Source organism: Toxorhynchites rutilus, chromosome 2 (genome assembly GCF_029784135.1).
Source record: "Toxorhynchites rutilus septentrionalis strain SRP chromosome 2, ASM2978413v1, whole genome shotgun sequence".
Classification (NCBI taxonomy): Eukaryota; Metazoa; Arthropoda; class Insecta; order Diptera; family Culicidae; genus Toxorhynchites; species Toxorhynchites rutilus.
The window spans coordinates 158,875,865-158,899,295 of NC_073745.1; the positions used below are offsets into that span (position 1 = coordinate 158,875,865).

At 40.0% G+C, this 23,431-nt stretch overlaps 1 protein-coding gene across 3 annotated transcripts in view; it reads left to right on the forward strand.

Moving 5' to 3' along the window:
• The window catches only part of LOC129765370 (armadillo repeat-containing protein 2), a 41,447-nt gene extending 30,336 nt beyond the window's left edge, over positions 1-11,111 (forward strand). For all 3 annotated transcript variants that reach the window (XM_055765619.1, XM_055765618.1, XM_055765620.1), the window contains 4 exons: positions 9,013-9,115; positions 9,197-10,113; positions 10,204-10,753; positions 10,814-11,111. In XM_055765619.1, the coding sequence (XP_055621594.1) occupies positions 9,013-9,115; positions 9,197-10,113; positions 10,204-10,753; positions 10,814-11,022 (1,779 nt within the window). In that variant the 3' untranslated portion in view covers positions 11,023-11,111. The remainder of the gene's footprint in view (positions 1-9,012; positions 9,116-9,196; positions 10,114-10,203; positions 10,754-10,813) is intronic.
• Positions 11,112-23,431: the final 12,320 nt, after the last annotated feature.

Genomic DNA, 23,431 nt, shown 5'->3' on the forward strand with positions numbered 1-23,431 from the left:
AGATGGCTAACATTTCTTTCTCGGGAACGGAATATTTTTCTTCAGATTTGGAAAGGCTGCGGGAGGCAAAGTGAATTGGTTTATCTTTACCAATTTCCCCTTGTGACAACACTGCACCGATAGCAAAATCGGAAGCATCCGTAGTTAAAATAAATGGTTTAGAATAATCAGGATATATTAGAATATCGGATGATGAAAGAATTAATTTCAGTTTCTCGAAACATCGATGCTCGTTTTCTCCAAAAGTGACTTTCTTTTTCGAACTATCGTTCTTCTCCCCCCTAAGAAGGTTTGTAAGGGGTTTTGCTATTTTCGCGAAATCCTTTACAAATCTTCTATAATAGCTCATCATACCAAGGAAAGATCTCAGTTCATTTATCGTTTTTGGTTGAGGATAATTCTGGATTGATTCAATTTTCTTTAAATTTGGTTTAATGCCTTCTGAGCAGATTACGTAACCCAAAAACTCTAGTTCATTGTGCAAAAATTCGGATTTATCTAGTTGTATTTTTAAGTCTGCGTTGTTCAAAGCTTTTTAAATCAAGTCAAGATTCTTCAAGGCTTCATCCAAAGTTTTTCCAAAGACGATCACATCATCGATGTAAACGTAGCAAATTTTTCCTATAAACTGACGAAGTACATCATCTATTGCTCGTTGAAAGATTGCTGGAGCATTTTTTAAACCAAATGGCATTCTGGTAAATTCATATTTGCCATTATTGATTGAGAAAGCAGTTTTCTCAATATCAGCTGCTTTCATCTTAATCTGGTGAAATCCAGACGCTAAGTCAAGAGTTGAAAAATATTGTTGCCCTTTTAGTTGATCTAAAACATAACTAATTTGTGGCATGGGATAACGATCTGAAATTGTTTTTTCGTTAATTTTTCGGTAATCTATTACCATTCGAAATTTCTTTTCACCTGACGCGTCCGTTTTCTTAGGGACAATCCAAACAGGTGACGTCCAAGCAGATCGAGAAGGTCGAATAATCCCATCTCGCAAAAGTTTATCAATTTGTTTATTGACTTCATCAGTATAAGCAGCAGGGTACGGGTACACTTTTTGATGAACTGGGATATCATCGATAGTGTTGATTGCACACTCAACAACTGTACTGCATGTTAATCTTGATTCAGGTTTGTGAAACGCCGAATCATTTTCTTTAAGTAGTTGAAGTAATTGTTTTTTCTCAATTTCTGAAAGGTGAGATGTTCTGAATAAATGGGTTTGCACAACATGGGAACCTTGTTGAGGATTGAATAGTTTATTGAAATTTTCTTGTTGATGATTTGATTGTGGCCTTTCTACATTGTTCGATGTTTGTTTCTGTGGGGAATAAAGTTCAAGTGGAATAGTCATACTTTGTCCGTTATTTTGTAAAGTCAGAGTCTTATTTCTTAAATTAATAATCGCACCAAGTGCATTCAAAACACTTGTACCAATTATTCCTTCGAAATATGTATGAAATTTATGTAAAGGGTGTGTCACATCAAATTGCATCACGGAAAAAACGCTGTAGAAATTTAATTTTTAGGAATTATATCTTCAGCTTTCGCTTATAATCAGATAAGAGTGTATAGATCACGTTGGCCATGCTTCACTGTCAATTTTTCGTAAAATTGGAAAAATGTCGCCGAACGAAAAAGAGCGTCGTGAATTAATCCTGTGCACTCATTTCGGGACATCGGTAAGATGCTGGGAATCGTCCAATCCACGGTCAGCAGAGTACTAAAACGATACTTCGAGAACTTAACCATCGACCGGAAGGTGAAGAACGGCAAAAATGGATGCTCCGTCAGTGAAAAAGATCACAAGCGCGTAGTTAAGCAGTTTAGACGTGATACGAGAAGTTCGGCCCGGGATGTCGCCAATAAGCTGAATTTGTCAAGTTCATTCGTCCAGCGGACCAAGCAGCGGGAGGGCCTGCGTACATACAAGGTTCAGAAGGCTCCTAACCACGACGAAAGGCAAAACATGGTGGGGAAGACGCGAACCCGGAAGCTGTACACCGAAATGCTGACGAAGCCGCATTGCCTGGTAATGGACGACGAAACCTACGTCAAAACGGACTTTCGTCAGCTGCCGGGCTTGTTTTTCTTCTCCGCAGAGGACAAATTCAGCGTTCCGGAGGAGATTCGCAAGCAGAAACTATCCAAGTTTGCCAAAAAGTACATGGTGTGGCAAGCGATCTGCTCTTGCGGAAAGCGGAGCGCCCCCTTCGTGATGACCGGCACGGTAAACGAGCAGGTTTAACTTAAGGAGTGCCTACAGAAGCGCTTACTACCACTATTGAAGCAGCACGAGGGCCCGACCATCTTCTGGCCGGATCTCGCTTCGTGCCACTATTCAAAGGACGTGTTGGAGTGGTACGAAGCCAACGGGGTCACCTTCGTGACAAAGGAAATGAACACGCCCAACGCGCCGAAGCTTCGCCCAATAGAGAAATATTGGGCGATTATGAAGCAGGCCCTCCGGAAAAACCCAAAAGTTGTCAAATCGGAGGCGGACTTCAAGAGAAAATGGATTTCTGTTCGAAAAAAACTACAACCTGACGTTGTACAGAACCTTATGGACGGGGTAAAGTGGAAGGTGCGAGCATACGGGCTTGGGCTCGAAGTATGAATAAAAAGAAAATGCCAAAAGTTGTGTAATAGTTTTTATTTTACTGTCTAAAATTTTCAAAAGGATCGGTCTACTGGGCGAATTTCTACAGCGTTTTTTCCGTGATGCAATTTGATGTGACACACCCTTTAGAATGAATTGAGCTGTGTGGTCAATTTTTGGAAAAAAGAAATTTATGTCAATTGCGGATGTTGCACTAAAATTTCCATTTGCACTTGATATACTTCTAGTAAGGAAGCTGTATGGCTTGGAATGTTTGAAACTGTGAGCTAATTTTGGACTTATCAAATTGATGTTGGCACCCGTATCGATCAAAAATGGGAAATTTTCAATGGTGGTTCTCAACTGTATATACGGCAAAGTTACCACCTTTGGCTCCATTCTAAAAAATTAGTATTCGATTCGTTTATTTGTTCAACTTGTTGTGTTATCGGCTGCTGTTGAACTGCTGGTTGCTGCGTCACATCTGGTGGCGGAAGTTCAATGTATGATTTTTCGTATTCCTGATTATATTCTGTGTCTGAAGAATCATCATGATTGTAATTATACTCGTAATTATCTGTTGAGTATCCATATGCTTGATCATTAGTATCGAAATGTTCATCACATTCCAAAGGATGTGCTTGACGTTTGAAAGGAGGCTATATTGGCCTATATTGTCGGTAATCTGGATAAAAGTTACGTTGAAAGTTTGGCCTGTTTGAATAATCTATCATCCTGGAACGAATGCTGTGATCCACCTCCATCGGTTCGGGTTTTGGGAATGGCTTTGGAGGTCTAGGTGGACCTTGATACTGGAAAAAATTTCTAGGAGCTGGTATCGGATTTGACTGAACTCTGGGCATTGGAATTTGATTCATTTGAGTTCTAGGCATTGGAATTGGTTTGGGTGGTAACCTGGGAGTGTCTATATCCCTAGGTTTTGGAATATTTGTCATGAAGTGGTGATTTTGAAAAGGAGCAGTTCTTGCATCCATATTGTAATATTCGAGACAGAACTGGTATGCTCTGTTCAAATTTGGTGGATTAGCCGTTATTAACAATAAGCTTAATTGTCTATCTAATCCTCGAATGAAACTATCTAGAGCTTTTTCTCTGAAGTAATTTATACAAAACATCAGAAGCTTCTCCTAAAATTTTTCTTCGGACTGTTCGTTCTAATAGTCCGTATTGAATCGAATCTCTAGGAAGGTCTCTATAAATCGCAAAAATTCCTTCTACTTCAGTTAGCCAATTTACTAACTCAGTATGCTTACCATCAAAAACAGGTAGAAGTTTCACATAATCTGGAAGTCTGTATATATCAACAAAGGTACGAACAGCCTCAGCTGCACGTTGTTCTCTTTGTTCTTCTTGCATTATTATATTCGAAAAATAAACACTTGTCCCCGATTTTTTCGCAATTTTTAGAAGAAAGAAAAAAAATTGAAACAAAAATTACACAAAATTTCGCCTGTTCACTTCTAACTTTTTATCTTCAACACTGCACACTGTAGATTTATTACAACATAAACACAAAGCTTATTAATTTGTTAGTTGGCGGATAAAATTAAAATTACTTACATTAAGATTATCGCCAGCATTTGTGAACTGGACTTTTTCTGAGTTCTCCTTTGGGATGGCCTTCCTGTTTTGGGGGAATCCAGGGCAGGTACTTCGGGATGAGTCCTTTTTGCAATCCGCTACTAAGGTCCCTGGTACCGATTGGGATGAATCCGCGGTGTCCCTGGGCTCGCTTGGTCCTACTGTGCACTGGCTCCTGGTACCAGAATTTTCCGCTATCGTTGTTGCTGGTGCTCCTGCGGTGCGGCTCTTTTAACCGTTTGAAGCGATTTGGATTTTCACTTTTTTTTGAAGAATTTACACTCCACAACACGAATTGCAGTTTTTTGTAAAGACTTTCTGCACAAGATGAACTTATACTCTTCCCAAATTACAAAGGCGGTCCCTATTCGGGCGCCAGTTAACTTTCCGGGTTCTTCGGATAAAAAAATAAAATTGTCTATACGACTTGAATGCTGTATTCAGACTAACTTTCTTATTCATCTAAAGATCCCTAGTGCCCTAGCGATAATATTTATAGTTTACAGAATGAATCGATATACCGATCGCGAGAACGACGTGTTTTTGTTATTCTTAAATATTTGCTGCCGTCGTCGCCGTCGTCGTCGATGTTATTGTTTATGGGTTGGCTCTGGGATTGATTTACGATAATCGCTGTTGGTGTCGGAGTGTTGATATTAATTTTGTGGGATCGCTGACTAATGCTGACGCTGGAGTTAACTCGCTCTATTCTGTTGTTCTTGAGAAGTCATTAGGGGAAACATGTACGACTCTGCACGCACTGCAAGAGTGGTGATATCGGCCAGATTCAGTAGAATCAATCCGGAATGTCGATTGGTTTCGTAGATAACACATTTTGAAGGTATACGGCAGTGTTGATCGCCTCTGTTCAGTATTGCTGACCCAGTTGTGCATCTAATAGCATGCACCGTACCATTTCGATAAGCAGGTTCTTTAGCTCCGCAATCCCGTTCTGTTGCGGACTGTAGCCGGCGGTGTACTGGAATGAGATCCCTTCGCGCTTGTAGAAAAACCACAACTGCTTTCCGCTGTACTCACCGCCTTGATCCGAGCCTATGGCTTTGGGCCTCCTCTCGAAAACTGTTTTGGTAAACGCAATATACTCCTCGATTTTGACTGCGACCTCCGACTTCTCCCTTAGTAGGTAAAGTACACAATAGCGACTGTGGGAGTCGATCCTCGAACACCACTGATCGATGGCACCTCCACCGGACCGCAAACGTCCGTGTGCACCAGATCCATTGGCGCCTTTATTTTAGATTTGGATTCGCTAGGAATTTTTCAGACACCATGCACAGTTTTCGTCAACCCCGCATTCGTAAATCGTTGAACCATCTGCCAGATCAGCCTGCTGCAAACGAGTCCCGATGACCGAATCTCCGATGCCAGACGTACTTGCAATCTTTATTGTGGTGACCGCCCGCCATCATTACAGTATCCTCCGGTTGCTTGTGCGCACTCGATGACACAGGAACCTTCACCACATACGACCGAATTTAAATTCACTTTCAAGCAGCTCTCGAAAAACAATTCGATCAGCGACGGTATGTCGCGTTGCGCCGGAATCTACAATCCATGGTTTGGTTCTACTGCTTCCTATTGCTCCTCCAGCAGCTAGGGCGAAGGACACGGATTCCTTCTTGTTGGAGGGTTTCTCAGCAGTTTTGGATCTCTTCTTCGAGTCACGAGTCAACTTCCGGCAATCGCTCTGCTTGTGTCCCGGTTTCTTGTAGAAGTGACAAACGATTCATTTTTCCTTCTTACCGTCGGGACTGATTTTCAATGCCGAACTTGAACTGGAACCTTGCCGTTTCGCCGCTTCGTCGAGCAACTTCAGCTTGACCAACTCCAATGTTAGTTCGTCGTCGAAACGACATAAGAAGGCTGTGGTTAAAGTGTCGGATGAGCTAGGGAGACTCCCTAGGATCATCACAACCGTAAGTTTTCTGCCAGTTCCTGATCAGTGTTGGCCAGACGGGAGAACAACTCCTCCATCTCGATCGAAAACTCGGCCGTACCTTCGCCGTCAACGGAACGTTTGTCGCACGACGTTTCAGGAATGACACCTTCGACGTTAAACTGGTTTTCTGGTGATGTTTTTGGTGCACCGTCCAAGCAGCAACTCGATTTTGAAGTGCCAGGTTGGATAGCTGCTGTTATTCAGCTTTCGCAGCAAAAATCGATTTCCTTCCATCACTTCTCGCGATAATTGACCGTTGAATAAAATCGCTTTTACTCTGCTGCTGGGCCCATAACCTATCGCAGGACAATGGAAAAACGGAGCAGAATGAAAAACGTAGCTACTCTCCAAATGACGAATATAGAATGAAAATTTTTATTTATTACCGTATCGATAGCAACGAGTATGTGTGTAGAAATGTGTAGGAATTGGATAAATTGTCAGGGTCGAATTTGCATCGGTGTAACACGGCAGCTCCAACTAAACCCAAACTAGCGTTCGCAGAAAACATTTCATTTTTGGCAAAGCAGACATCTCTCTCTGTTTTCTTTTCTCTTTCCATTTGGGATTGTGCAAAAAAAATGACCATACGACGTCACGTCAATGGGGATCGAAACAAGGCCGGCTGGAATGCAAAGTTACTTTACACGACCACGCTATCCATATAGCTGTCAGCGCTATTATAAAGGAGCGTGATAATATTATATTATCGACAGACATACAGCTGTACTAGCGTTGTACGTGTACAGAGTTGTACAGGTACCATCGTACCATGACAGACATACTTTGGTTGTACATTGTACCGTATGTCAAACTGACAATCAGAACTTTTTCCGATTTTTACCACATATTTCAATGAAAAAGGTTTTTATTTAACGTTCAAACTATCAAACATAACAACCAAGTTTAAAATCTGAGTTTATAACTCAAGAGAAAGTCAATGAAAAGACCCACCACTAACCGTCTATGGCGCTGCGCGCAGTACAGCTGTAGCCATGTACAGCGGTAAAATAGGTCGGTACAGGTACAACGATTGTACCGAGTTGCTTGCATGGTTCTAGCGCTGTACATAGTGACAGACATACAATTTTCGAAGTACAGCGGTAGAACAGCTGTATGTCTGTCATAAGTATTACACCTCATCATAAAATGAAGTTGGAAGGTGTTTTCTAAGACGATAAAGAAGAACATGAACGAGAATATATCTTTCTCTGCCTGGGCCGTGTATTTGGCAAACTATACGAAAAGCTTTCATATGCTTTCATTTAAATGTGTCTCCTGTTTCGCTCCCTCATATTGGCTCCAGCATATATATTATACAAATGATATACATGTACAGTGGAACCCCGATTATCCGCGGAATAGATGGGCTAGCTCACCGCAGATCACGAAAATCGCGGATAACACAACAAATGACTAAAAATGAGATGCAAACACAAAAAAAAAACAGATATTTCAGTATGAAAACAATGTTTTATCAATACAGGATCATTGAACTATCCATCTGTAAGGTCGTGTACACCAGTAGTCAAATAATGTGAAAGTCATGACCAAAACAGAAGAATAAAATCCTACCACTCATTGCTTTAGGGTAGGTTCATAGAATTACTATGGAACTCGCTTTCGCGGATAAACCGCACCGCGGATCATCCGCTCGCGGATAATGGGGGTTCTACTGTATTGAAGAGTAGAACATTTTATGTTATCTTTCAGCTCATTTAATGTAATAAATCGTGATGGCAGAACATGTGCTAAAAATTAACTTTGGGTGTAGAAATGAATTGACGAACGGTAAGAGCGAGGATAATTGATGATTCATATTTGGCGTCGAATGCGTTCTTTATATAATAGAATAGGGGAGGACGATTATGGAAGTAGTCCTGTGAAGCGACTGAGAGGAAAGTCGATTGTTATGTTTCGTCTTCGAAAATGTTGCGCCCTACCTGCTATGATGGATGTTTAGAAGCTTCGTGATTGAAGCTAGTGATAAAGTGATATATTATTGACATTGGAGATCTCTTCCGATATCCAGCAGAGGTGCTACTGACTTAATATATGAACCTTTGGAATAATTCTGCCTGACAAGTAATACTATAGAGGGAAACCAAAAAAAAAAGACCGACAAGTAATATCTCGTCATCTCTATTAATTCTGAATAAACCCCAAAGAATGAATTGATGTGTTGTTTAGTTTCCCATGTTTTGTTCAATAGAGCTAAGGCAGAATAAAATGATAAAGATATTTGATGTGATGAATTTTGTTTTGAACATGTTGTGCGATGATTAAATGTGCCATCCTCTATACTGTTTCCGGTTGGCTATACATAATATTGACATTTTACATAACAAAGCATAACTTGCAGCCAATTGCCAGAACGCCGTTCCTCTTTCATATTTGAATACATGAAATGCCATTGAAATGTACACCAGCAGATAAGAGATAAAATCTGCCAAAAAATCAAATTACATATAGATGAACACAGATCAATTTCATTCATCCAAATGCGTAAAATCGAGAATTGAAAGGATTTATGATAAAAATATAATTTTTATGATTTTTTTCTGTCGCTTCTGTTTGGAGATACAGGAAAACCTGTTTTTGTGCGGTCGCCTTTTGTGCGATTTCTCATTTGTGTATCTGTTTTGGTGCAATATTATTATTTGTGCGATTAATTTGTGTGATTCAAGACCAGATGTCATAATAAAATTACAGAAAAAGAGTAGCACAAACGAGGAATCACGCAAAAAGTGATCGCACAAAAACAGGTTTGCTTGTACACAACCATGCGACAGTTCGATTAAGAGTGTTTTTATAATACTATAACAATCGATTTTTCTATCACTAGCTTAATGTGACTGGCAGCAATTTGGCAGGGGCTTGCAAACTGGTATTTAAAATTGCTCGCAACGAGAATAACGATACACTTTTTGCTGACAGTGATGTGCCAGGTGAGAACGATAGCACATCTGAGATATAACGTTCAATAATGGTATTTTCTATATACATTTTTTTCTTTTCGCAATAACTAGAGCTACTGGTGGATGGTTTGGGTCGTGCTTCACCAGCTGACGAACCGGAAGCGTGTATTTATGGATATGGAGCTATTCGATTTTTGGCAAGCTCGGCAGCTTCAGTTTCTCAGAAGGGCAAATCCGAAAACTCCCCCAGAGAATATTCAACTCGACACAAATCGTTGGCTTACCGTTTGACTACGCATGGTCTTATACAGTTGATGATTTTACATCTGAAAATGTTGAACGAACTAGGAAGTGCGAAAAAACTATCGGGACCACCGTTACACGCATTATTTCAGCTGTCGGGAGCCCTTAGAACACTAGCTGGCATTCCATCAATAGGCAATAACAATCCTTTAAAACCCAAGTCTCAGAGCAATAGCGTAAATTCAGAAACCGATGAAAAACAGGAAGGTGAGATTGTTCAGTTAGAATTAGCTGGGCCGCTGCTTGTGCGCGCGGCTGAGATGTGCATTGAAGAACCGGAAGTGCAAGCGAATGTTATTCGTACATTGAGTGTTCTTTCTGAACGACCAGAGTGCTGCGAGCAGCTCGCTGATGCATCTACCAGGCTAGGGATATTACTGGGCTCCATTACTGAAACTAGCCCAACGATTGAGAGAGGATTAGCGGCTGCAAATCGTTTAGGATATATTCTAGGGAATATCATGGCCCGATGGGACGCCGCTCGTCTGCAGTTCTACTCCAATGACGTGTCCATAACGGCTATTATAAATGCGTTGGAATTTTACTGTCACAAGAGGCTTAGCATAAAAAACCAAATGGGTGATTCTGTCGTGGAAGTACTCACAAAGCTGGTACGAGTCGTGGCCAACATCTGTGTGAATAGCGATGTAGGTTATGGCCTTAGCAATAGGCCATCACTCGGGGAAACTCTACTTAAAATTTTGTTAAAGGTGAAGGATAGCAAGGTAACTTGTGTTTGTTGATAATGGAAAGACCATATATTGAACAAAAGTCAAACAGAATATGGATACTAACAAAAATAATCTCACTTTCAGGAAAAGGAAATGGATGAACTCCTGTTTGCTACGCTCGGTGCGCTGCACAATCTTTGCTACTATTATGAACCACCTGAAAATCCTCTCGAATATAGTCACCCAGGAAGTGTGGCAGAACGCTTGAAGGACATTTGCGGAGTCTTATGTAGCATTCTCAGCACCAACTCAAATCCGGCTCGTTCCGAAGTGGCACGGGTTCTAGGTAACATGACTCGGAATGCATCTGCTCGTCAAACATTCTGCTCTGAGAATGGACTAAAAATTATAATCAGCTGTTTGGAATCGAATGACGTTGAATTGATGGTCACATCATGTGGAGTGTTGGTTAACATTCTAGGCGACTGGCAGAGAAGAGCACCGTTTCGGGAAATACAGGGACCAATCATTCTACGAAAGCTGCTGCAACGTGGTACAAGCAACCAGGACTGGATTCTTGCTGGAATTGCTTGTCAAGCATTGTGGAATTATCTAATCGACAGTGGAAACGTAATCAATTCTTTAGGAGAATCCGAGCTGGATTATATTTGTGGAGATCTTGCCGAGTGCTTAGGTATGGAAGTGTGAAACATTTGGTGTGTGAATTGTGATTTAGATGATATTATGGTTTTAGATGAAGAGAAACTTTTCAATGGCCAGGAACCTGATAGGTTATGGGAAGAATTTGCACCCGTTGCCACAGATCTCATGGAAAGATTGCAATCTTGCTTGTCGTTAGGAGATTCACCATGTCTATCTTCAGATGAAGATGAAGCGGATATGGTTATTGGTCAGCCTGGGGATCTATGGGGAGACCGCTACAAACAATGGTTGCAGCAATAAGTGATTTGTTTGTGTTTTAATTGTTGTTTCCTATGTATTGTTCTAGCTGTTAGGTATATCTTGAAAGATATTCAATACAATTTTATTCCTTGGAGTACTATCAGATTGTTGTTTGCTTTTTAAACCATAATTTATTTTGACACCGATAGCTTTGATGCGCTCCGAATACTTTCCAAATATTTGCATTTTAACATCAACATCTTAAATTTCGTAAGGACATTTTTCATTTCAGGTTAACTGAATTTTAGGGTTTGGCATGATTGAAAAGTATCGTCATATAATAAAATGGTTGGTAAGATGTTAACTGTATCATACATGAATCATATATAAATTATATCAAAAACAATTATTATAAACTAGTTTGGATTGCTTGATTTTATTTGAAGGTTGTTTTGCATGCACAAAACATCACTTAAATTAACGAATCCATATCTATATATATATATAAAAATGGATTTCTGTCTGTCTGTCTGATTCTTATGGACTCGGAAACTACTGAACCGATGAACATGAAAATTGGTATGTAGGGATTTTTGGGGCCGGGGCTCTTTAAGGGGGGTGGTGGATCTGCCATACAAATTAAACGCAAATTTCTGCATTACTCGAGAATTGTTCAAGCAAATGAAACCAAATTAGGCATATTGAGGTTTTATGGTGCAATGAATGTTTCTATGGTGGTTAGACTCTCCACCCCCTTCTCTAAGGGTGGGCTGTCATACAAATGAAACACAAATTTCTGCATTACTCGAGAATTATTCAAGTAAATGACTCTCCACCCCCTTCTCTAAGGGGGGGCTGCCATTCAAATGAAACACAAAACACAAATTTCTGCATTACTCGAGAATTAATCAAGCAAATGAAATAAAATTTGGCATTTGGAGGTTTTAGGGTGCAATGAATGTTTCTATGGTGGTTAGACTCTCCACCCCCTTCTCTAAGAGGGGGCTGCCATACAAATGAAACACAAACTTCTGCATTACTCGAGAATTATTCAAGTAAATGAAATCAAATCAAGCATATTGAGGTTTTAGGGTGCAATAAGTGTTTCTATGGTGTTTGTATTCTCCACTCCCTTCTCTAAGGGGGGCTGGCATACAATGAAACATAAATTTCTGCATTACTCGAGAATTAATCAAGCAAACGAAACCAAATTTGGCATTTGCAGGTTTTAATGTGCAATAAATGTTTCTATGGTGGTTAGACTCTCCACCCCCTTCTCTAAGGGGGGACTGCCAAACAAATGAAACACAAACTTCTGCATAACACGAGAATTAATCAAGCACAATTTGGGATGTGAGGGTTATTGGGTATAAGAAATGTTTCCATAATGGTATGACACCCTTCCATCCTCTGGAATGGAGGGGGTCCCATAGAAATATTACACATATTTCTACCAAAAATATTATAACCAAACATGACAATTGAAAATTTTCGGAAAACTCTGAAGGAAAAAGGAAAAATTTGGAAAATAAAATTCCCATATGTTCTACAATTAAAAGTGCTGTTAGTCCATTTGATGTTTGCGCTAGCGAATTTGATCTTTGTTGGAAACTGGAAATGGATTTTAATGTGATGAAACGCACTCCTATATCTTCTTCTATCTATAACAAAAAAAGGATCGCCGGATGTGTTGATAAGAGCAGAACTCGAGGAAGGAATTGTCCGATTTAGGGCTGTCTTTATTCTATGTATAAAACATTTATTCCACGTAACGGAGAAACATGTTATTTGCAAGTGGTTGAAAAATCTTGAACGAGAATTGTGTCTGGAAATAATCTGATATTATAATGAGGAGTTTTGTTAGGAATACTAGGTTTTTTTAGCAAAAGGTAAATTTAACGGGGTCAAATAGAGGATCAATCAATGAACAGTTCTGTGACTGGACCCATGAACTTGCTCATAGTAAGAAAACGTGAAAGTTATATTGAAAGGTATTGATAACAAAAAACAATTTTTTGGCGGGACGAAGTTTGCCGGGTCAGCTAGTTTCACATACGAATACGGTTTCATAGTTGATTAAGTGTATAAAATAATCGCCCCATTTTCATAAATGAGGGGCTCAGCAGGAAAGGGGTGACTTGATCGATTTCTCTGCATCAACTTTTTCTTTAGTTAATAACTCAACACTGCAAAAACATTCCAATGTGAGTTTGCTATAGAATCCGATAGATTCTGTTAGTTCTGACCTATCTTCCGTATTGTCAAATACAGCTGGGAATGTGTTTGCAGCTAAGTTATGACCGAAAGAGAGAGTCAATGTAGAGAAATCGATGATGTCATTTACACCCCTCTCATTTTGAGCCCCCAAACATTCGACCACTAGAAGCGCAGCAGTAAAATAAACAATGCGTCCATTAGACTAGCAGTGGATGTATGAAAAAAAATCGACATCGACTTTCAGAAACCGACCATGTACATTTTGTTTATTGGCCCAAAAAATGACCTGTGCGAAATTTCAGCTCAATAGAACATGATTTAGGAGTGCCTCAAAGTACTCAAAATTTTAATTTTTTGGCCACTCAGGCTAAGTCCCAAAACCAACATTTGTTTTCGAGATAACACCAGATCTAGACATTTCAAAAAAAAATCGAGGATCAAAAAATCAAAACTTTCAGCGCTTTGAGGCACCCTTAAATCATGTCCGATTGAGCTGGAGTTTTGCACAGGTCATTTTTTGAGCCTATAAACAAAATGTACATGGTCGGTTTTTGAAATTTTACATGACCATTTTCGTTGCCACCCTAGCGTCCATATATCAAATGACTGGAACATGATCGCCTCTTAGTGCAATAGAATTTCTTTTTCGTTGCACTTTTCAGTTGGACTATACGGCGGGACAGTTAACACTTCGGCGTCCGGCGACACCACTATGGTTACTTACGCATAGTATCGCAGTGCCCGCCGACAGCATTTTAGTATCGTTTGCAGAGCCCATTCCTTCGATATGGAGACTTGTTAAAGTAGTTTTCATTCTAAAAGCGGGGAAACGTGATCACTCCCAAAGGCATTCAGACGAATTAGTTTATCATCAATATTGCCGAAAACTATGGAAAAAGTATTATATGAATACATAAAAGTATGTATTCATGTCCAAATGCACATTATCTAAATACCAGTTTGCCTACCAATCAGGCAAATCCACAGTAACAGCGCTACACACAATTGTAACAAAAATTTAAAAATCTCTCTCGTCAAAAGAAACCGCTCTATGCGCGTTTTTTTGACATCGAAGGTGCTTTTGATAATGCTTTTTTTTTATCCTATTTTTTTTAATTTCAGGCTCATTAGCATTTTAGCTGTAACAGAGCCGAATTTTAATCGTGTACATGTCACATGGTTATCATATCTATAATTATAGCACATTACATTACACAGTTGCCATTCGGCAGTATTCCTTCTATACCATTGCATATGGTACATTTACACAGTAGCCATTTAGGCGTAAGAGTATTCTGTATTGTATTTTTCTTCCATTATCCAGTTAGACCACCGGACAGCGGAGAAAGTTGATTGATCATTGTTGAGCTATTTATAGAACACAGCAGCCCGATGTGTCTTGCAGAGCAGAGCAGTTGTATGGATGAATCGATCTAATTTCGACCGTGGATCGATCTCCATCGCTGATGATTGTTGCGTGGACGTAGCTATTCTGTAACAACACAAAGATGGTCAATGAGGGTCCTGAGTTTTGAACTCACGATCGATCGCTTACTAAGCGAACGCGCAACCAATGTGGCTACGGAGACCCCCTTTTGATAATGCTTCTTATCTATCAATGGCACAAACTATGAGAAAAAGACACTTCGATAACTGCATAGTGTAATGGATCCAGGGCATGCTCACACATAGACGAATCACGTCGGAGCTGGGTGGGTCGTCGACATCTGTGATTGCAACGAAAGGTTGCCCACAAGGAGGGGTTCTATCACCTCTCCTTTGGTCACTTGTAGTTGACGACTTTCTGATAAGTTTAGAGGTAAAAGGATTCGAGGTTGTGGGCTCTGCCGATGATGGCAAGTTCGACGACGTATTATCGAGCAGAATGCAGATGCTTTAAACTTTACACATTCTTGGTGTATCACAGAAGGCCTGAGCATAAATCCCTCAAAAACAACAATTGTTCCTTACACAAAAAGAAAAAACTGCATCTGCAGTCTTTACAGCTTGGGGAAGAGGATATAAAAAGCAGCGCTTCAGTTAAATATCTAGGTGTTATCTTAGATGCTAAACTAAACTGGAACGCGCACTTAGATTCAATAATCAGCAAGGTCAACTCAGTCCTATGGGCATGCTCTAAAATGATAGGAAGAACATGGGCCCTAAACCAAAAATGGTTATGTGGTCTGCAATTGTGCGGCCTAGGATAACATGTGCCTCACTTGTATGGTGGCCAAAAACTAATGAGACTGTAACTACAAAAAGCTAAACAAACTCTAACGACTAGCATGCGTTGCAATTACTGGAACAATGCGAAGCACTCCTTCAAAGACATTGGAGGCTATCCTTCAACTGGTACCATTGATCCAATATGTACAGCTATAGGCTAAAAAAGCGCTCTAAAGCTTAAAAGATGGAAAAAAATACTAGACGGGGACAAAACTGGTCATTTGAGCATCCTGAATCTCTTACCCATTGGACCAGCCTCAGAGATGAACAGTGATTGGATGGAACTTAGGACTAGTTATGACATTCCATGCGAAGTGATCGAACATTCTCGCTCAGTATGGTATGAAGGTGGCCCCAACGTTCGTAATGGTTCAATCATGTTCTACACTGATGGGCCGAAAATTGGGAATCAGAACAGGTGCCGGAGTGTGTGGTCCCAGAACAAAAATCTCTGTAGCTATGGGAAACTGGTCAACAGTTTTTCAGGCAGAAATAACTGCAAAAATAGAATGTTTAAATGTCTGCCTCAAAAGAAAATATAGACATGCTAACATCTGCATAAAGGGTCACATAAAATTGCATCACGGAAAAAACGCTGTAGAAATTCGCCCAGCAGACCGATCCTTTTGAAAATTTTAGACAGTAAAATAAAAACTATTAAACAACTTTTGGCATTTTCTTTTTATTCATACTTCGAGCCCAAGCCCGTATGCTCGCACCTTCCTCTTTACCCCGTCCATAAGGTTCTGTACAACGTCAGGTTGTAGTTTTTTTTGAACAGAAATCCATTTTCTCTTGAAGTCCGCCTCCGATTTGACAACTTTTGGGGTCTTCCGGAGGGCCTGCTTCATAATCGCCCAATATTTCTCTATTGGGCGAAGCTCCGGCGCGTTGGGCGGGTTCATTTCATTTGGCACGAAGGTGACCCCGTTGGCTTCGTACCACTCCAACACGTCCTTTGAATAGTGGCACGAACCGAGATCCGGCCAGAAGATGGTCGGGCCCTCGTGCTGCTTCAATAGTGGTAGTAAGCGCTTCTGTAGGCACTCCTTAAGGTAAACCTGTCCGTTTACCGTGCCAGTCATCACGAAGGGGGCGCTCCGCTTTCCGCAAGAGCAGATCGCTTGCCACACCATGTACTTTTTGGCAAACTTGGATAGTTTCTGATTGCGAATCTCCTCCGGAACGCTGAATTTGTCCTCTGCGGAGAAGAACAACAGGTCCGGCAGCTGACGAAAGTCCGCTTTGACGTAGGTTTCGTCGTCCATTACCAGGCAATGCGGCTTCGTCAGCATTTCGGTGTACAGCTTCCGGGCTCGCGTCTTCCCCACCATGTTTTGCATTTCGTCGCGGTTAGGAGTCTTCTGAACCTTGTATGTACGCAGGCCCTCCCGCTGCTTGGTCCGCTGGACGAATGAACTTGACAAATTCAGCTTATTGGCGACATCCCGGACCGAACTTCTCGGATCACGTCTAAACTGCTTAACTACGCGCTTGTGATCTTTTTCACTGACGGAGAATCCATTTTTGCCGTTCTTCACCTTCCGGTCGATGGTTAGGTTCTCGAAGTATCGTTTTAGTACTCTGCTGACCGTGGATTGGACGATTCCCAGCATCTTACCGATGTCCCGATGTGACAACTCCGGATTCTCGAAATGAGTGTACAAGATTAATTCACGACGCTCTTTTTCGTTCGACGACATTTTTCCAAATTTACGAAAAATTGACAGTGAAGCATGGCCAACGTGATCTATACACTCTTATCTGATTATAAGCGAAAGCTGCAGATATAATTCCTAAAAATTAAATTTCTACACCGTTTTTTCCGTGAGGCAATTTGACGTGACACACCCTTTATTCTCAGACAGTCAAGCGGCACTCAAAGCTCCAAATGATTTTGAATGCTCTTCGAAAATTGTCTGGGAATGCATTTCCCTTTTACTGCAATTAAGTCAGAAAAGTTCGGTACAATTGTATTGGATTCCTGGCCATTGCGGTATAGAGGGCAACGAGCGAGCAGATGAACTTGCCAGGAACGGCTCAAACTCACCATTCACTGGTCCAGAACCATTCTGTGGACATTCTGACTGTGTGTTGAAAAGTGAGCTGAATAAATGGGAAGACCGGGAAGTGACAGCCAATTGGATGGCTGCAAAACTTAAACAGGTGAAAAAATTTATTACGTCGAGTATTAAAATTACTCAACAGCTGCTAAGCCTTAGTAAGAAAGACTTCAGCACATTCACTGTTCTTGTAACAGGACACTGCCCGAGTAAATACCATCTTGAAAACATAGGTTTAGCACAAGATGGTATTTGTCGTTTTTGTAATGCCGAAAGCGAAATCTCGGAACATTTGCTCTGTAACTTCGGATCTCTAACTAGACGCAGACTTCAACACCTTGAAAAAGCTGTTCTGGAGCCCAAGGAAATTTGGTCTGTGTCGTCGATTAGAATTATAAATTTTATCAAACAGATTATTTTGATTGGTACCTATCTCGCTATAGCTTTCAGTCTACTTCTTCATCAATAAGCAGTAGATAAGCTTGAAGTGTAGCATAGAAAAGGGGTATACCACAATAGTTCAAAATAATGGACGCAGTGGTTCACGCCCAACAGGGGAAAAAATCGTTTGCATTCTGTTGGGGTTTTGTTTAGCTAACAGTAACTTACACACGCCAACAAGTTTTCTGCAGTTTCTTGCATTTCAATATACTGTTTTTCGTTTTAATCGGCCGAATGTTTTTCAATATTTTTACTAAAATTAAAACAGACCGAAAGTAGAACATGTTTTCGATGATGACCTGCGTGGACGTATAGTGGGGGAAATATGGACAGGTTTGTAATATTGACGTATGTATATCCACAAAATTTCGTGAAAGAAGTAGAACAGGGTTGAGAAGTTATGAAAACTAACGATATATTAGTAAAACTTAATCATTTTTAATTTCCTAATTATGTCAAGAACGGGCGGCGACAAGCCAAGCATGTATGGACAGAGAGAGGATTATCAATGCTGATTATTGGACGTAGTTATCCTAAAATACACCTAAGTATGAGGGCCTGTAGATTTGAACTTTTGATAGACCATTTAGTAAGGTTACAAAGTCTCTCGGATTTTTTTTTGCAATTTAAATAATCGAATTTTATTATGGCTTTTACGTTGTTAATCAATAGAAAGAATGCAACAATCCATTGGATCAGAAAAGATGTTGTTAATTTAGAGTCGCTTCTAAGCATACAATCGATCATCTTTCATTTACTCGACCAACAATTGATGCAACAGGTGGTAATAATCAATTAAAAAAGCTAAATCGCTAATTAATTCTTTCCTGTTCATTAAACTTTATCAATATCTTCAAAGTTATAGATAAAAATATGCACGAAAACTATTTCAATATCTGAAAGTTGTAGCTTCGAAATGATGCGCATCTCATCGATATGCGTTGATTTTTCACGAAGTTACAGCACGTCAAAAATCACTAAAAATTTCCGACTTCGCACTCTGTTCCTCTAATTCCTCTAAAAACTAGAGAAATAACCGATGCTGCTGGTAATGAATGAAAATCGAAAAATTCGCGTGTTTGACTATTTATTAGTTCTGATAATGTATAAAATCAACCGGAATCAGTGTAGAGAGCTGTTTCGACCATGTGAATCTTGGTGATGGAATTCAATTAATTTGCTAATCAATTCAAATAAAATCATTATCAGCAGACGCGGCTTTCTTTTCTCTGTTCTTTTCTTTTTGTCGAAAGCATCTCTCGTTGTCGGTTGCGTGCGGAGGGTAGGTCGGCTCATGATAGTTTTTGAAGCGAACTGTCACACGAACTGTTGTGGCTATTCTCATTATCCATCCACGACTGTTTAGGTTGGCTCGTTCGATACTTCATTATGAGTTGATACAGTCAATCGCAAAAATGAGTATACATATGCTACTTGGCGATACTCTCCATTTATTTGGTACAACATATTTTGAATACATTTCTTCTTTTGATGCATAGGGGTAGTGGGGGTAAATTAGTCATGGGGGCCAAAGTGGTCACCTGCTTGTTTTGTAGTATAACTATTGACTATAGATGTCGTATTGATAGTTTCCTTATGTTTGAAGAATTTGATGACTCTCGAACCACCCTGTACTTCAGTAGAGCTGTCGCATGCCAAAATATAAATAAAAACAGAAATTGCTCTCTCGATAGCCATTAGGCGGTAGTTCTGTTCACATTCTGCTCTTGAAGAGGATCCTTTTGTGGCTTTGACCATGGATAAATATGCCACACCAACTAAACCAAGCCTCATTATGCGGATCGTTATGTGTTTCTTAATACGTGTATGCATGAGAAAATTTAAATCTAGGTGAATAGGCCAAAGTTATTTCATACATATACCTACTATATCAAGTGTGATTTGAACAAATTTGGACGAAAAAAACGAAAATGTGATCTGAACAATATTGGACGAAAATTTCTAAATCAATCCCATTTAGCTTGATATGTGCGAGTGACCACTTTGCCCCCACTAGGTGATCACTTTACCTCCAAACAAAAAAAAATCGATTTTTCATCATTTTTTTTCTAATGATTTTCTAATTGCGAAAGAACCCTAAAACAAACATCCCTAAATTGGCTACCGAAGTAGGCAGCATCATAGGGAGACCTGTCAGTGCAGACACTAAGCGGAGACCAGCACATAGAAACAATCTGAGAGGTCGTGTTGGTTGTGAAAAATATTTTATCTCGAAGGTGAATATGAAAGAAACGATTAAAGTTTGTTAATGCATGTGTAAACAGACCTAAGGAATTCTGGAACAAGGTCCTTCCAAACCAATCCTTTCGAATCGGGTGGAAGACAGATGGTATGGGGGAAACCCGGATCGGTGCTCCAGGTTCAGTATTTATTTCCACAGTAAAACAAGGCGGCGGTAGTCAGATGATGTATGGTACATTGGCGGCTTCTGGATCAAGAACCATGGAGTTTATCGATTCGGCGATGGACAAGATGGCTTAGTTGATCTTCCTGAAACGTAACCTGCAGTCTCCCGTTCAGAAATTGGGTCTCCCTCGTGATTACTACCTTCAACAGAATAATGACCCGAAGGAAATTAACCTCATCGTGCGGTAATACCTGCTCTACACTGTCCCAATCAACTAAAAATACCTCCGCCATCACCGGACTTTAACACTATTGAGTATCTATGGTGGGAAATCAAGAACCATCTGAAGAATAAAAATCCAGGGAACAAAGCGGAACTCAAAACGACGATCACGGAGATCTGGGAGGTACTTCCGTCTACAGTGGCCAGTAATCTCGCCTCGGTGCTTACAGGAAGTGGTGGACGCCAAAGAGGGGCCATACCAAATACTAGGGGATTGATTTTTGTTATCTGTTAACATTTCTGATCTAATTTAAATTTTCTTTTTTAAAAAACCTAAACTGTACATTCAATTTTGCCACGTCTCAATTGAAGATTTTTTGTTTTTTACTTCAAATATGAAGTAGAAATATGACCATTTTAATTTTTTTCTTATCACTACATGAGAGTAAAATGGGTCAATTTAACGACGGATATGAGACGTATATATTTATATAATTATTCACTTATTACACACTTATATTATTATTCACTTTTAAACCTCAAAAAACTCAAAAATAACAAAGCAGCACGAGGTGTACACTTAATTTTGCGATTGACTGTATAGTGAAAAATCTCGGATTTTAACGTGTGGACTCGCCCGCGTCTACTAAATACGAAAATCCACCGAAAAAAAAAAATCAATACGTATAATTGAAAGCAGCTACCATCTGAAACTGTCACTGGTAAACGGTAACGACTACAACTGATATGTTTGAACAGCGCTCTGTAATATGAAGATTTTACTGTAAAAAATACAAATTTTACTGTAAATAATATGTTTACAGCATGGCAACGCCAAGCCACATTTCATAGTCTCCATTCAGGATTATACACTTTGTCCAACGCTGCTCTAGTTTGTTGAACCCATCGAGATAATAAGGGTTGTCCAAGTCTGAAAAATAACCATTCGTTTCCGCCAGCCATCCAATTGGAGAACAAATAGTAGTCCGAGGGAGTCAAGTCTGGAGAACAGGGGGGATGTGAAACCAGTAGTAGGAACCATATTTCCATCAATTTTGCGACCACAACTGCTGAAGCGTGCGCTGGTGTATTGTTATGATAAAAAATCACTTGATTTCTTCTATTCAATCAAACGCTAAACACAAAGAAACAAACCGACCTGGTTGAAATTTTGTGCGTGTGTTCTTCCTAGAGATGCTACTAACTAAACATATCTTCGATATGCGTCAGTAGTATCTGACTCTGCGCGGATTCTTAAAAAAACACTCGTATCTATGAAAAGTGAACTCTCCAGACAATGTTTCTTAAGATTACTATTTATTCCGTCCCGTGAAGTCGGACCTTTCTGAAAAGCGGTTCGGATCTTATGAGGAATTCAAAAGTTGGCTCAATATCGGAATCGCTCCAAAACAACCAGAATTCTACCAGCGTGGAATGCGTATATCTCCTGGAAGATGAGCCAAGACTGTGAGTTCCGATGAAGCATCCTATGAATAAAGTAGCAGTAAGTTTTATGTTTCAACTGAATAATTTTTTATCGAAAAATTCGTAAGGTACTTGCACATCTAACGCAGGACGCCAGACAAATGACGAATACTACATGATCTGAGAAATCCCGGGATTTTTCAATAGATGCCGCCACTAAAAATGAACAAGATTAATCTCGAAAGGTTCATCTGTCACTAGCCTATGTGTGAAGGTTCATGACATTCCGTTTATTTGTTCACAAACTACAGTTGTTTAAGTGTCACCTGAGCATTCGTATAGAAAATGGAAAAAGAGGAATATGGTATTTTGATCAAACACTATTTTTTTATGGGAAATACTCCTGAACAATCAATTCAGTGATTGACGAAATGTTATTCCACATCTGCTCCTTCGAGAAAAACAGTTTATCGGTGGTTTAGTGAATTTGAACATGAAAAAGATATCCGCGCGATGGGTGTCGCGTTTGCTGACCGTCGACCAAAAACAGCGGCGCGTTGATGGTTCGACAACCGGTTTGGCGTTGTTGAAGCGTAATCGAGTGGACTTCTTTCGACGTTTTGTGATAATGGATGGAACGTGGATCCATTACCACACTTCTGAGTCCAACAGGTAGTCTGCAGAGTGGCACTGAGGTATATTTCGAAGACTTAGACGTCTCGTACTACAGAAAGGGAATCGAAATGTTGACAACTCGCTAATGTATTGCCCTCGAAGGAAACTGTACTGAGGAATAAATACAGTTTTGCCCAAAAAACGATTGTGCTCATTAAAAATCCCGGGACTGTTCAGCCCATGTAGTATTGCATAGTTAAAAAAAACAATTAAGTTCGTCAATGTTTTTTCTTCACGTTGAAGTGGCAACAAAACATGTAATGAATATATGGTGATACGCGGGACAAACAATCTCGTTGCTTTTATATAATACCTCTAATTTGGAGCGAATAGTTGATGAATCATTCCTTTGAATTGAACATTTCCCACTGTCTGCAGGGTAATCGTTCGATAGCGGGAATCGATGATCGTTGGTTAGTTTTGCAGTTTAGTACACCGATTGCACAGTAAGTGCATTATTGTTGAACATGTTGTCCTAGTTGGAGATAATCCAGAAATTGATTTCAGTGTGATACGACGTGCTTTATCATATATGTGTAACGAAATTGCGAAAAAGGTATGTTATCAACATATGAGCTTAAACTTGTATGAAGTGGTGATTGTAAACAAATCATTTATTCCGCACCTAATAAGGCTGGTGTCAACAACAAAAGCTTATACAGCCGTTGATATGAATGAGTTCCGGTTTGCAGAGACTGTTTGTGACAACAAAGTAAACATTGTTGAAAAGGACAAGGAAATTAATTCAATCATATGTTGTTTCTGAATCGAAATCAGCAGCTATAAAAGCTAACAGCCACTCTGTTATAAGATTGTTCCATCGATTCGC